General features: G+C 44.6%; 1 protein-coding gene across 3 annotated transcripts in view; it reads right to left on the minus strand.

The window, feature by feature from the left end:
• OGFOD3 (2-oxoglutarate and iron dependent oxygenase domain containing 3) overlaps positions 1 to 13,580 on the minus strand; it is a 94,302-nt gene extending 80,722 nt beyond the window's left edge. For all 3 annotated transcript variants that reach the window (XM_048817260.2, XM_048817256.2, XM_048817258.2), the window contains exons 1-2: positions 13,302 to 13,580; positions 9,295 to 9,512 (exon numbers count right to left, since the gene is read on the minus strand). In XM_048817260.2, the coding sequence (XP_048673217.2) occupies positions 9,295 to 9,512; positions 13,302 to 13,399 (316 nt within the window). In that variant the 5' untranslated portion in view covers positions 13,400 to 13,580. The remainder of the gene's footprint in view (positions 1 to 9,294; positions 9,513 to 13,301) is intronic.
• Between the last annotated feature and the right edge of the window lie 14 nt (positions 13,581 to 13,594).

The raw sequence follows: 13,594 nt of genomic DNA on the forward strand, positions 1-13,594 counted from the left end.
GATAATTCAGGGTCTGGCAGTTCTACACAAAGCCTTTCATCTCATGTCAACAGTTCAAATCCAGCCTTGGTCTGAAACAATTTACTATCCAATGACCTATGTGCAATGGGTTTGTCATTTCAGTGTAGTTTCTAGTCGATGACCATCCCAAATCACAACATACCACCACAATTAGCGCCGTAGAAATTATTATTTGTATTATCCTACGCCTAGGAGGATGGACCAGGACCCCACTGTACAAACGCAGAACAAAAAGATGGTCCCGCCCCAAGGAGTTTACAATTTAAGTAGTTCGCAGTCTCAACAGAAAGGCCAGGGACTGGATTGCCATGGGGAGCAAACTAGCCCCGTGCAAGTAAAGGGAGGGCCCACCAGTCCAACTCTCCTGGAAGAATGACGACTGCCACACAGGGCTGTGGAAGTGAACTATATTAAGATGGAGTGCATACCAGCTGAATCTTGCAACACCATTTAAGAGATCCAGCTTCAGGACTGACCTTAAGCAAGCCTGCAGTCAACCCCGTGCAAAGATCTTGGTGGTAAAGAGTTCTAAATATTCTTTGTGATCTAAGAAGCCAGCTCATGAAATGATAATGCGAGATGATACTAACCATCCCATCCCTCCCAGCTGCATGAAAGCGTGGCAGAATGTCAGCAGGCAAGCAATGAAGGGTAGGGAGAGAAAGACAGACTCAAGAATAGAACTATGGAGAAGAGGCAGGATGCATAATTCCCAGGCATTAGGTGCCCTAATTGCATTTATAAGAGTAACTGTCCAAGACGGCATCTCCATTGCCTGAAAAAGCACCAGAAAGGGTATAACTGGGACATTGAAGACTCCATCAGCTCTGCAATTTTATACTGCACGCATGTGAACCAATTATTCAAGTAATTGCCCTTTGCTGCTATGTGAGACACAGAAGATAGGAGACCATGGGGATACAGCTTCAAATTACATGGCAAATAACCTTTAAAATCCACTTCTGCAGAATACAGCAATAATATAAAAATTAAAAAGAGAAGCCAGCACTACAAATCTTGTACACTCTTTATCTAGTAGTCCTTGAGGAATCACAGATGTCCAATTCAGAGTTGCTTCAGGGCAGGAATAACAACTAAAATGTACTGTAAGCCACAGAGTCCTTGAGACTTGGCATTTTATAGATTTTTTTTTTTTTTTTTTTTTTTTTTGCAGGGGCACGGAGGGTAATTATAAAGCAATAGAAAAGCCTAGATCCACATATTTGCTGACATCTGCCAGTATGCTTACTGCTTGTCAACAGAGTTCTATCAGACGATTATTTACTCACCAGAGCACAAAAAAGTGCAGGGGGGGGAGATTGGGGGGGGAGAGGAAAGGCACTTCTAAAAAATCAGTTAATGCATGTATGCAATCCAACAACATCAGGCAAACTGTGAACAGCAGCAAGCAAGAACAGATGACCACAAGGCAATGGGAATGAGAGGCGACTGGCACAGCAAAAAGGCATTACAAAACTCCTCTCCTCACCTTGGTGAGAAATAGCTATATCTGTCAGCCTTCTGGCCCTGTTCCAAAGTCCAGCCGTTTCTCCAAGGCTTAGGGGAGAGAAAGAAGCAAGGAGGGATGCGATTGGTGGGCAGGGTGGGCTATTGTTTTCCTCCAATTGTTAATTTTTTATTACTATATTCTTGTTTGGGGATAAGAGGAGGCTGCTGGTTTTATGATTTGTTTCAAATATCTGTCAGAGGCACCTGAAGCCCTGAATAGTAGATTGCATGTATACACACACTGTTTCTTCCCCTCACTCACACACACAGTTTGCTCTCTCCAACAATCAATCAGATCAATCACAGACCTGTTTTTCCCCGAACAAACATCATCCTCATGGCTCAGTACTTCCTGCTTACCCCCATCAACCATCTCTCTCTGCATTGTCCAAAAAAAGATTTTTTTTCCTCTAAATCAATAAGAGTAAAAATTAAGCAGACGGGCCCAGTAACAAATCCCTGTGAAAGAATCTGACCGGATTACAAACCAGAATGATTAATAGTGTGCTCCATGAGTATTCAACAATAAATCACCAAAATCTGCTGGACAATTCATACTCCAAGAAGCAAATAATCAATTATTTGGGAAGTGTCAGGGGAATTAGACTATAAGGACGGTCAGTGTGCTACTTTGCACTGCTCATAATGCAATGCCAGCAAAGAACCTTGCACTGCAGCAGGAATGTATCAAAGACCGTGCTTAGCTACTACACCAAAGGAATGGTCTGCATCAGTTTTCTCCCATTACCCCCATAGGTTAACAGGGAGAAAAACAGGATCCAAGACTATCACTAAGCGGAAATTACAGTGTTTTGGATCAGAAGAGAATGTTCAATATGAACTACTAGGACCGAGCAGGTCATAAAGAGCACTCAGTAGTAATGCCAATCACAGGCATTCAAAAATCATAACTCAGGCCCCAAATAATCGCCAGTTTTTGTTTTTGTTTTTTAAAGAAATACATTGAGGCAAGTTTTCAAGATTTTCCCTGAAATCAGGAAGACTACAAACCTACCTTTTTTCTTTAAAAAATGCTGAAATTTTCACACAGTCACTTGACTCCAGGAGCTGAGGACTTTCAGAACACCAAATACTGTGAGACTTGTGTATTTCCAACTCTCATGATTTTATCACATCAGGTCTGAGTGGGTGCCCTACAGCCTCAATTTGTAACAAACCTGTAAACCAAAACCCTTTTGACAAGATTTTTGTCTGCCCAGCGCCAAAAGACACAAGAATTCTATGTTGCTGTGTTTTTAAGAGGCAGCTAAAAAGGGACTGAATTTTGGTTCCCAGAACTGTTAGTGTAAACTACCAGGCACTTTATTTTTAACAGGCTGAACCACACAGAACCGTCACTGAATCTTTTTGCGACAATTACCACCAATAATACCTTGCATAATATCAGGTTTCAGAGTAGCAGCCATGTTAGTCTGTATCCGCAAAAAGAAAAGGAGTACTTGTGGCACCTTAGAGACTAACAAATGCATCCCATGAAGTGAGCCGTAGCTCACGAAAGCTTATGCTCAAATAAATTTGTTAGTCTCTAAGGTGTCACAAGTAGTCCTTTTTTTTCTCTTGTATAATAGATGTTCCAAGTGGTAACTGTAGCTCCAATACACCAGTGGTGAAGGAAATAGAAGCCACAGGAAGATTGACTGAGCATGAAGCCTAGAAATTCAGTAAGTAGAACTTGATTGTTTCACTAGAGAACAGGATTGAAAGCCATAGGCCAAGGGGAAAAGATGGATCTTGAGTTGGGATTTTAAAGAGAGTCTGGAGGACAACTGATCACAGAAGAGCTGGGAGGCTTTTCCAGATGGCAAAAACTGCCTGAGGGCGAGGGGAGGTGGGGAGACCTTCCACCTACCATGGAGAGAATTAGTCTGGTACTGGAGGAGCAACGAAAACAATCTGCAGGTAAGAGGAGTTGAGATTCGAGAAACAGAGAGACAGAAGTTGGTGAATCAGGATTTAGCAAAACCACAGAATAGGAGATGACGACATGAATAAGAGCCTTGACAAAGAAGTGATCAAGACAGAGCTGGATGCAGAAGGTATTCTGAAGGTAACAAAGATTTACAAGCTTGGATGTAAGCAATATAAAGATATTTTAGGAGTAAGTCAATCAGCTAGGCCCTGACAGTAAGAGATGAACACAAGATGTAAATGTAGGCAGGAACAGAGGGTGGAGCTGGTTTGTTTGAAGATTATTTTATCAATTAGAAAGGTCCCACTTCTGGACACAGATGCACTGTAAATGGTAACACTTAAAGACAGATTTTAAAATATACTGATATTTTCAACTTCTACCTCACCCTCCCCTACTCCAGTTTCTGTTCTTTATTCTAACCAAATTCCTTTACTTCTGTTAGTTTTCCTAGAGAAAATTTTCATAGAAAGCTGGTTTCACCTTCGCAATGAAATTAGAAATGGGGGAATAGTTTCACAGGGTTTCAAGTATCACTAGAGATATTGCATCCAGTTGATACAAAGACATTCAGTGATATACTATCAGCATCACAGCTTTAAAACTGCAAGCTGCATGTTCTCTCTGACATGGATCAAGAAGAACATATCAAAATACTCAAAAAGTCAGAGAGACATGGCAATCACACAACCTATTCGGCATGTTGGAGGAAGATAGAATGTACTCAACACCATACAGTTAGTCAGACCTCCTACACCTTACTTTTTATCTGAAAAGCTACATGCCTGGGCACCATTCAGTGAAGAGGTTGTGGGTACTGGGGAATTCTCCCAGGAGCAAGAAGGTCATTCGTCACAAAGTTCAAATGATGCAACCCATCTCAGAGCAACATAGCAAGAGGGAAAGATGGCTAGGATGACATTCCTGTAACAAGAAAAGGAGTACTTGTGGCACCTTAGAGACTAACCAATTTATTTGAGCATAAGCTTTCGTGAGCTACAGCTCACTTCATCAGATGCATACTGTGGACAGTATGCATCTGATGAAGTGAGCTGTAGCTCACGAAAGCTTATGCTCAAATAAATTTGCATCTGATGAAGTGAGCTGTAGCTCACGAAAGCTTATGCTCAAATAAATTGGTTAGTCTAAGGTGCCACAAGTACTCCTTTTCTTTTTGAGAATACAGACTAACACAGCTGTTACTCTGATTCCTGTAACAATACTTGCAGCCTAGTTGCTGGCTCTTCTGATACTACTGGTCACACACGTCCCGTCTGCCTTTCTGTATCCTCTCCTCTAACCTCTGGATGATGTCACATTGAAGTTACGACCTGGACCTGCTTCATCACTAACAGGGAGAAGTACCATTACAACACAGAAAGCAATCCACACAGACGGTTTATCAGTAGAACCATGACCACCACCATAACTTTAGAGTGAAAAGCACACTTTGAGGAGGCAGTATAAGAGAGGTTTGCATGTATAATTTAGAATGCAGACCATAATTCCTATGATCATGATGCACCACATCTTCTTCCCTAAATACAGAAAGCCAGGAGCTCATCCTCTGACAATCAGTGCTCTGAACTTCCGTATGAGGGATCTTCACTACCATTGAATGGTCAGGAATAAACTCTAAGCTGTGTGATGCCAATTACAATATCAATTGAAGCAGGCTGGAAGCACAATGCTTTAAAACCCATTATAATGGCTCAAAATCCAGTGCCGGAGGCCTTCTTGTGAGTTTCCTATTGTTGTCACACTGGATGCAGGAATTACCACTGCAAGCGCTGAAAACTCCAAGCTATGGTGTACTAGTCTGGATGCAGAAACTACATTAACAGAAACCTAGGCCAGCATCTGAATGTTCAACTTTATTTGAATCTTTACATGGATTTTAGGTGAACTTTGGAAAGTCGGCATAAAATATTTACTTGTTTGCAAGAACTTAAATCATTGTTAAAGGCAGCAATATTCAGCACATTTGTAGCCACTGATGACAGCAGATGACAGACCATTATGTTATTTGTATATACTTCATGAAATACAGCCTCAAATATTTAATAGCAACAGTTTCCTTAAGCGTTGGCTCCAATAATAAATAAAAACATAATTTAAAGCAAAAGCTAAGGAGTGAAATTATAGCCACCACTCTGCTTTTGCATTTTAAGACAGAGTGAAAAAACACAGTAGACTCATTTTTCAGAACCAGCACCTCTGATTTATGGACAGCAACTCCACACTCTCCATGTTTACCTCCAAATACCTCCAGCTTTCCCTGTGCCATATCTCCAAAATCCCATCAAGACCAATACCTACTTCATTGTCTCTCTTTCAAATAGCCAAGGAGCAATGCAGAGACACTATATACAGCCCATAGGAAAGATATACACTTTTCTGGACTATGCTTCAAGCAACACTTGTCGGCGGTGGAATTCAGAAACAGCCAGGTTGTAGTTACCTATACAGGTTACTCCCTCAAATACAGCTGATTACATCTTTGTGTTCTCCACTCATTATGGCAGAAAGAGGAAGTATAGTCCCTATCTGTAACTGACTGGTTTGAAACAATTTGGGAGGTTACAACCCTGGAAAAGTTAACTCATTGTGTCAAAGACAAATTCACTATTATGCACTATGAGCCACTTTTTTGGGGTCTGGTGCAAAAGAACTCCTAACTGGCTAAGTCCATAAGAAATGCTAACTTTTAAATAGATCTAAGAAAACATCTAGTGGCTTGCTGGTCGATATCCATATACTTTTAATGGTCATTGGATGTGTGTATGAGCGCTTTGGATAAGCAATGGCAAATAAGTGAATGCCTCATACAAGTAACGAACAACAGAACCAGTCAGATTTTGTTCCGTAATGAAACAAAAAAAGGGTGGAACAGGCTAGTTTTAATGTAAATAAAGAGCTAGCAATAGTGGTTTGCTCCATGTCTGGGCTTCTGAGTGGAGGCTAAGTGTTTGCAATTGCTGTTAGGCTATGATCAGAGTTCAGACAGTATCAAAACTGATCACTTTAACAAATGAGAAATTTTATTGATGGTTCTTCTGCTATATCTCAACATTGGATTAAAAGAACCTTTGGGTTCTTCTACAAGAAACTGTGTCAAGATTCCACAGGATGCTGCCAGGCTGAGAAACCCAAGAGGGCTGCAACCAGACTCAACACCAGAGTGCAATAATCTTCATCTTCTTAACTCTTCCCTGAATCTGCACTTCAAAAATGATAACAATTGACAGTTCTGTGCTCGGGGATTTTACATGCTGCTACTGCTGGCTCTGGATGGACTTATAATTCTATTTTGCTGCCTAATGACCCTCTTAAAAAATAATAAACTATTTTTTTTTAAAATCAAGACCCAGAAGATACCCCTGACCAAGTCGGTGTCCTTTTTTAACAGCAAGGGCTGGGAGCATTTTGGAAACAAGCAGCTAAACCTAGAGAAGAGGGGGAGGGACATGGATGGAAATGCCCTTGCATCACTCAAACTCTTAAGACAAATGATGCTGATGAGCTGCAAGAGGGAACTCATCCAGTTTTCCTGAGCTGGAAGGATGGTGACCGCCGGGACAGGAGTGTAAAGATAAAAGCCATTGGAACATTGTAAATACTGCTGTTGAGGCATCAAACAGTGATGTAGGGAGGACCCAACTTCTGGCAAACAGCCAAAAGGAGCAGATGTTAGGCTGAAGCAGAATGAAACAGTTAAGGTATAAAGTACAGTTTCCAGCAAACTACTCAAAGCTCTGGAGCTGAATCCAACTTGGCAGCACACCTGGCTAAATGTAATCATCCTTTTTCTGAGTCACTAAGCTACCTGCAAACTACCTTTGGAATGACAGCAGCTTTCTGGCCTTGACACAGTGTAGCATGGAATATATTTCTTTAATCATCTCAACATCACCCCTTTGTGGAGACCAAGCAAAAGACAAGAGCTGACCAACCACAAAATTCAATACACATCACAACATAAATTGAATTATCTTGTTAATAAACCAGGTGTTTGGAAAAACATCAGATACCACAGGTGATTTCTTGAAAACATAGCATATAGGGCCAGATTTTTAAAAAGTAACAACTTACAGGTAAAAAAAAATAAAGTGTTATAGGTGAAGAGAGATATAGCATCTAATAGCCCAGAAACAAAGTGAAAGATTTGCTTTACCCAGTTTTAGAATGGCTCTAATGTAGTTCTACAGCTACTCTCCCTTTATGTGATTGGCTCTGCACCTATAAAGACATCATCTGGGCTGAATAATTCAATCATAATACAACGCTAAATGTGTACAGAACTAGTCCATAGTGCAGGAGTATCTAGGGAGTGTCCTGGTCAGTGCTGCGAGGGGAAGCAGAACCCTGGCAATTTTTCTTTCTACCTCACGGTTAAATGTAACAGCTGACTAGATTACCTAGACACCAGAATTAAATACAAACTCAAGGGCAGATTAAGCCCCCAGGCTGAGAAGCTCCTCTGACAGGTGGATGGGGGGGGGGGGAATTGCTGGCCAGCAAAAAGTAATCAGATGAATAAAAATAATTTGAGTCCAGTTCACTCACAGTTATTGGGCTTGAAGCAAAAATGACTGCATTAAATTCTCTACCCTGCATTATGCAGGAGGCCAGACTAAATGATCATAATGGTCCCTTTTAGTGATGAGATCTATGCATTAGGAAAGTATTTTCACATATCCAGAGCCAAGAAGTTTCTCAACCCAGCAAGCTCCTCCAGTGGAGATCTACAATATAGTGTTTTCTTTAAACCTGGGGAGATGGAATACATCCAAAAAGAGCAGCACCTGCAGGTGTAATGGGCCACACCAACCATGCCAAAATTCCACTGCAACAGATGCTGTGGGAACTACATAGCCCCTGAGTGTGCATTATGTTTAGTTTGAGAGTCACAGGAATCATCTAACCTTGCCACAGTGGTTACATTTCAGATCAACAGTGCCCAGATTGGCACTTAAGTATTTAACACCAAGGGGAGATCAAAAGCTTATTCACACATCCTGGGAGTGCCGCTCAGAGCCTGAGCAGAAGACAGCCTACCCTCTGGGAGATTCCAGTATGAACTTTCCCCATTTCCCAAGGAATCCCAGAACTCATAAGTCACTGTGCTATACCACATACCCCAGAGGAGAGGGAAATCTCACTATCTCTAGAAGCTCCATCACCAGGAACCCAAAGTAACCATAAGTGGATGGGGAAATAGGTAGCTAGTTGAGAGAAAGCAGTCTCCAGAGCTGATCCTATTACCTGGAAGGGGATGTGTAACCAGAGACAGAACCCACATGCCTACTGCGTTTGGCAGTGACAATAGCAAAGCTACGTTTTCATTATCAGTGACAACCTTGCAGGGGAAACTGGCTCTTAACTACAGTACTTAAAGCACATGATTCTGGAAACAACCTGTACCAGAAGTTGGTGCCTGTGTGATTACTATGTGCTCACAGTGCAGGCAGTACCCAGAATTAGTTCCATTATACACCCTGAATTGTATTTACAAACTCCCACCAGGGGAGTCAGCAGAGCAGGAAAAGGAATGAGAAATTGATTTAGCAGGGAGTTTAATTTCACACTGCCCTAATGAAGCAGTTTGGGGTGGGGAAGGTGCACGGAAAGACAGCAAAGTGCTTTTGGAACCAGAAGATCCTGGAGTGATATAAGAGACTTGAGCATTTGGGAAGTCAAGGAACATGTGAGTTATGATGAGGTACATGTTACAGAGAGAGAAGAAGTGGGTATTAGGGACTCCAGTGGAAATGAGGCCAGCCTGCTGTGGCACCAGAGGACTACCCTACCCCATGACACTCATGTACAAATACCTTCAAATCTTTTATGGCTGTCATAGTCCTCGGAGCAGGGCACCTCAATGAATCTGTCCTGCAGACTTTCGCTGAAATGAGCCAGAACCTCGGCGACCCCATCTTCGCTGACCAAGTAACTCCAGCTCAAAAGGCTAACGAGGACAGCAGAGGAGACTAGGAATGAGACTTTCAGCCACTTCCTCCGTGATTCTTGGTGGGCTCTGCTTTTCCTCACACTAAGAACAGAACACAGATAAATCCCTGTGTAAACAAGTAACAATCTTATACACCCTTCTGCGCTGCAGTGATTAGGAATCACCTTGGGAGCTAGCTCATCAGCTGGATGAACATTCCCAGCCTTGTATCAACAAGCTGTGATAAGTAGGGCCCTACCAAATTCACACCCATGAAAAATGCATCATGGACCGTGAAATCTGGTCTTTTGTGTGCTTTTACCCTATACTATACAGATTTCAAGGGGGAGAACAGTGTTTCTCAAATTTGGGGTCCTGACCCAAAAGGGAGTTGTGGAGGGATATCACGAAGTTATTTTGGGGGGGTCATGGTATTGCCATCCTCACTTCTGCACTGCCTTCAGAGCTGGGCAGCCAGAGAGCAGCGGCTGTTGGCCAGGCACCCAGCTCTGAAGTCAGCGCCTCCCGTAGCAGCAGCGCAGAAGGGTGGCAATACCATACCATGCCATCCTTACTTCTGTGCTGCTGATAGCGGCGGCTCTGCCTTCAGACCTAGGCTCCCAGCCAGCAGCTGCTGCTCTTCAGCTGCCCAGCTCTGAAGACAGCACTGCTGCCAGCAGCAACACAAAAGTAAGAGTAGCAGTACCGCAACCCCCACCCCCATAGCAACCTTGTGACAACACCACCACCCTGGACTCCTTTTTGGGTCAGGACCCCTACAATTGCAACACTGTGACACTTCAGATTTAAATAGCTGAAATCATGAAATTTATGATTTTTTAAAGCCTATGATTGTGAAATTGACCAAAATGAACCATGAATTTGGTAGGGCCCTCGTGATAAGGGTGCAGATTCTTAACATAAGTACATGCGAGTATCTGGGCTCACGCCAGACTTGGAAGGATTATTAATTTTTCTTATTTGTTTTAAATCCATTCCTGATTTTTTTAAATAATTACTTTAAAGTCTCCCCTACCCCTCCCCACCACCACCATTTCCATCAATCAGGGTCTGTTTCCAGAGGAACCAGCAGGAGTTACCAGAACTCTTGTAAATTGTAGATGCTCAGAGCTGCACATGGAGCTTTGTCATCCCTGATCCTTAAGACTTTAGGATCTAACACTCGCCTGAAGCCTGTTGTATGTTAACTTTAGAGGTGGGAAGGACTTAAAAATGTCCTGCAATATAATATAAATGCCATTTATTCCAGCAGCAGTGTTGCACGCCCCCACTAGCCAGATTTAGGGCCCAATTCTGCAGTCCTCGCAGAGGCAAAATTCCCCGCTTGCTTTGACAGGAGTTACTCGCATCTAAGGGCTGCATGATTCAGCCCTGCTAAAGGAGGAAACTCAGCACAAACAGATAAAAGTGTCCTTCTTATTCCTTTTTCTGGCTTCCAAAGAACAGGTGCATTACTTGTTCTCTTTCCCCTGCAAAACTGCCCAGGCATGCACCAGGATTTGCCATCACAGCCACCAGGAGGCCCTGCTAAAATGCAGAGCCAGAATAATGGAGCTCAGCTGTTTTTTAATCCTCTCTGCATTCCAATGGTTTAGGATTCCAAACCATTTCAGAAACATTTGGCTCCTCTCTAAATCACAATGAAACTCTAAAAATGGCAATTAATTTACCTTACTCTTAATAGGCAGAACTTGGCTTTCCAACAGGGACCTTGCCAAGAGGAAGACAAAAAATCCAGAAGAAAATAAATCCATTTAATGTATTTTTCCCCACACACACACATATTTAAGATGCAGGAGGAAAAAAATGGAGCAGCTCCCTCCTTTCAGATCTGCCTCACCCCCATTTTACCTAGACACTTAGTTTTTATTGCTAACCAAGCAGGAACAGCAGAGTGCCATTTAAAGTAAGGGGGCATAGATATCCCCCACATTTGAACCTTCTCTTCCCCTCTCAGGCATTCCCCCCCAAACCAGCAGCCTGACCCTCCTAGCCCATGAACCCTTACACCCACCCCCTACAAATTTGAGCGACTGGCATTGCAACACCCATACTTGAACAGGGTCACAGCACCACTCAGGTCTGGCCATTATCATAGAATCATAGAATATCAGGGTTGGAAGGGACCCCAGAAGGTCATCTAGTCCAATCCCCTGCTCAAAGCAGGACCAATTCCCAGTTAAATCATCCCAGCCAGGGCTTTGTCAAGCCTGACCTTAAAAACCTCTAAGGAAGGAGATTCTACCACCTCCCTAGGTAACGCATTCCAGTGTTTCACCACCCTCTTAGTGAAAAAGTTTTTCCTAATATCCAATCTAAACCTCCCCCACTGCAACTTGAGACCATTACTCCTCGTTCTGTCATCTGCTACCATTGAGAACAGTCTAGGGCCATCCTCTTTGGAACCCCCTTTCAGGTAGCTGAAAGCAGCTATCAAATCCCCCCTCATTCTTCTCTTCTGCAGGCTAAACAATCCCAGCTCCCTCAGCCTCTCCTCATAAGTCAGTTATGACATATGTCACGATGGTATTTGCTGATTTGCACATTTAACTATGCAACAGTGTTTTGAATGGAATAGCATGTACATAACATTATTGTCTATACATAACACTAAAAGCCAACCCCTCCCCCGCCGGTAATAGCTCACCTTACCTGACCACTCTTGTTACAGTGTGTATGGTAACACCCACTGTTTCATGTTCTCAGTGTATATAAAATCTCCCCACTGTATTTTCCACTACATGCATCTGATGAAGTGAGCTGTAGATCACGAAAGCTTATGCTCAAATAAATTTGTTAGTCTCTAAGGTGCCACAAGTACTCCTTTTCTTTTTGCAGATACAGACTAAAATGGCTGGTACTCTGAAACCTAATAAAAACAGGTACAAATATCCAATGGATGGGGTGCTGCCTGTTCCTGACCTGTTATTTGGGGAACAGTACTTCTCTTGCAAAGCTTACTACAGGTAACAAACATTAGGTAAAGTCTCAATGAACCATCCAAACCCTTCACAAAGGTCAAGTTTCATACAATCAACTTTTAGTTTTGCCAACAATTTTGGATACAGGAATAAATTTCAGCTATCATGAAGATTCAGGGGTAGTATTACCGGTATTCTGAACACCTGTACAGCCTTCATGAACACAGCATGGCTTAGATCTGGGCTCCCCAATCTTTTCCCAGCGGGGCTCTTAAGAGAAAGACTGCCTCATGGACTTTCACCCACGAGGTAGGGTGCTTAGGTCTGCAGGATGCAAGCCTGGGACACAGCTTCAAAGCCCTGCTCACCCTGTGTAATGGTGGGAAGTCACTTGGCCTCTCTGTGCCTCGGGTCCCCATCCCCAGCTCCCCGGGGTGTGCGGAGGAGCCAGGCACGGGGAGTGGGAGGCTGCGTGGCGCTCGGGCACTCTGCTGATGGGGACCCCAACGTGCCAGGATGGGCAGCTCCCTTCGCAATGGTGCCAGCTCCCCGCGGGGCCCACGGGGACAAGCGGCGGGGTGGGGCTGTTTCAATGCCGCATCTCCGCCGCCGGGGACCCGGCGCCCCGCACAGCAGCCCCCTGCAGAGCCGCCACGCAGCGCGGGGCCTGGGTCCTGGGTCCTGCTGGCGGAGCAGCCAGGCGGCGAGTGCCGGGAGCCTTCATCCCTCGCGGCTCCCTCCTGCCCGGGCCCTTCCCGTGATCGGGCTCCCGCATCCCGCCCGGGGCAAGTGGGGGCCGGGCGCGGAGCCCCAGCCACGCAGCGAGCGGCGCTAACGGGCATCGGGGCGAATCCCGGGGCTGAGGGGACGGCGCTCGGCCCCGGCCCAGCAGGATCCGCCCCCTTGCGGGGAAACAGCCGGGCCCCCACACCCCCTCGCCGGCAGGTACCTGCTGAGGCGCCTCCGCTCCCCCCTGTCCGCACAGGTCCCCGCGCAGCCCCCGCCGATCTCGGCAGCCTTGGGCCCCGCCCGCCTCTGCGGAGCCATCGCGCTGCGGGCGCTGTCGCTACCCGGAGCCCCGGACTAACCGCCCGCACGAGGAGACCGGAGCGATGCGCTCAAGCAGCCGCTGCTGAGGCTGGAGGACAGGGCAGAGCAATCCAGACCAGAGACAGGAAGCCGATCAGACTAGAGCAATCCACGCCGGTGTCGCGGTGTGATCGGGCAGGCAAGACAAGGCAA

Source organism: Caretta caretta, chromosome 14 (genome assembly GCF_965140235.1).
Source record: "Caretta caretta isolate rCarCar2 chromosome 14, rCarCar1.hap1, whole genome shotgun sequence".
Classification (NCBI taxonomy): domain Eukaryota; kingdom Metazoa; phylum Chordata; order Testudines; family Cheloniidae; genus Caretta; species Caretta caretta.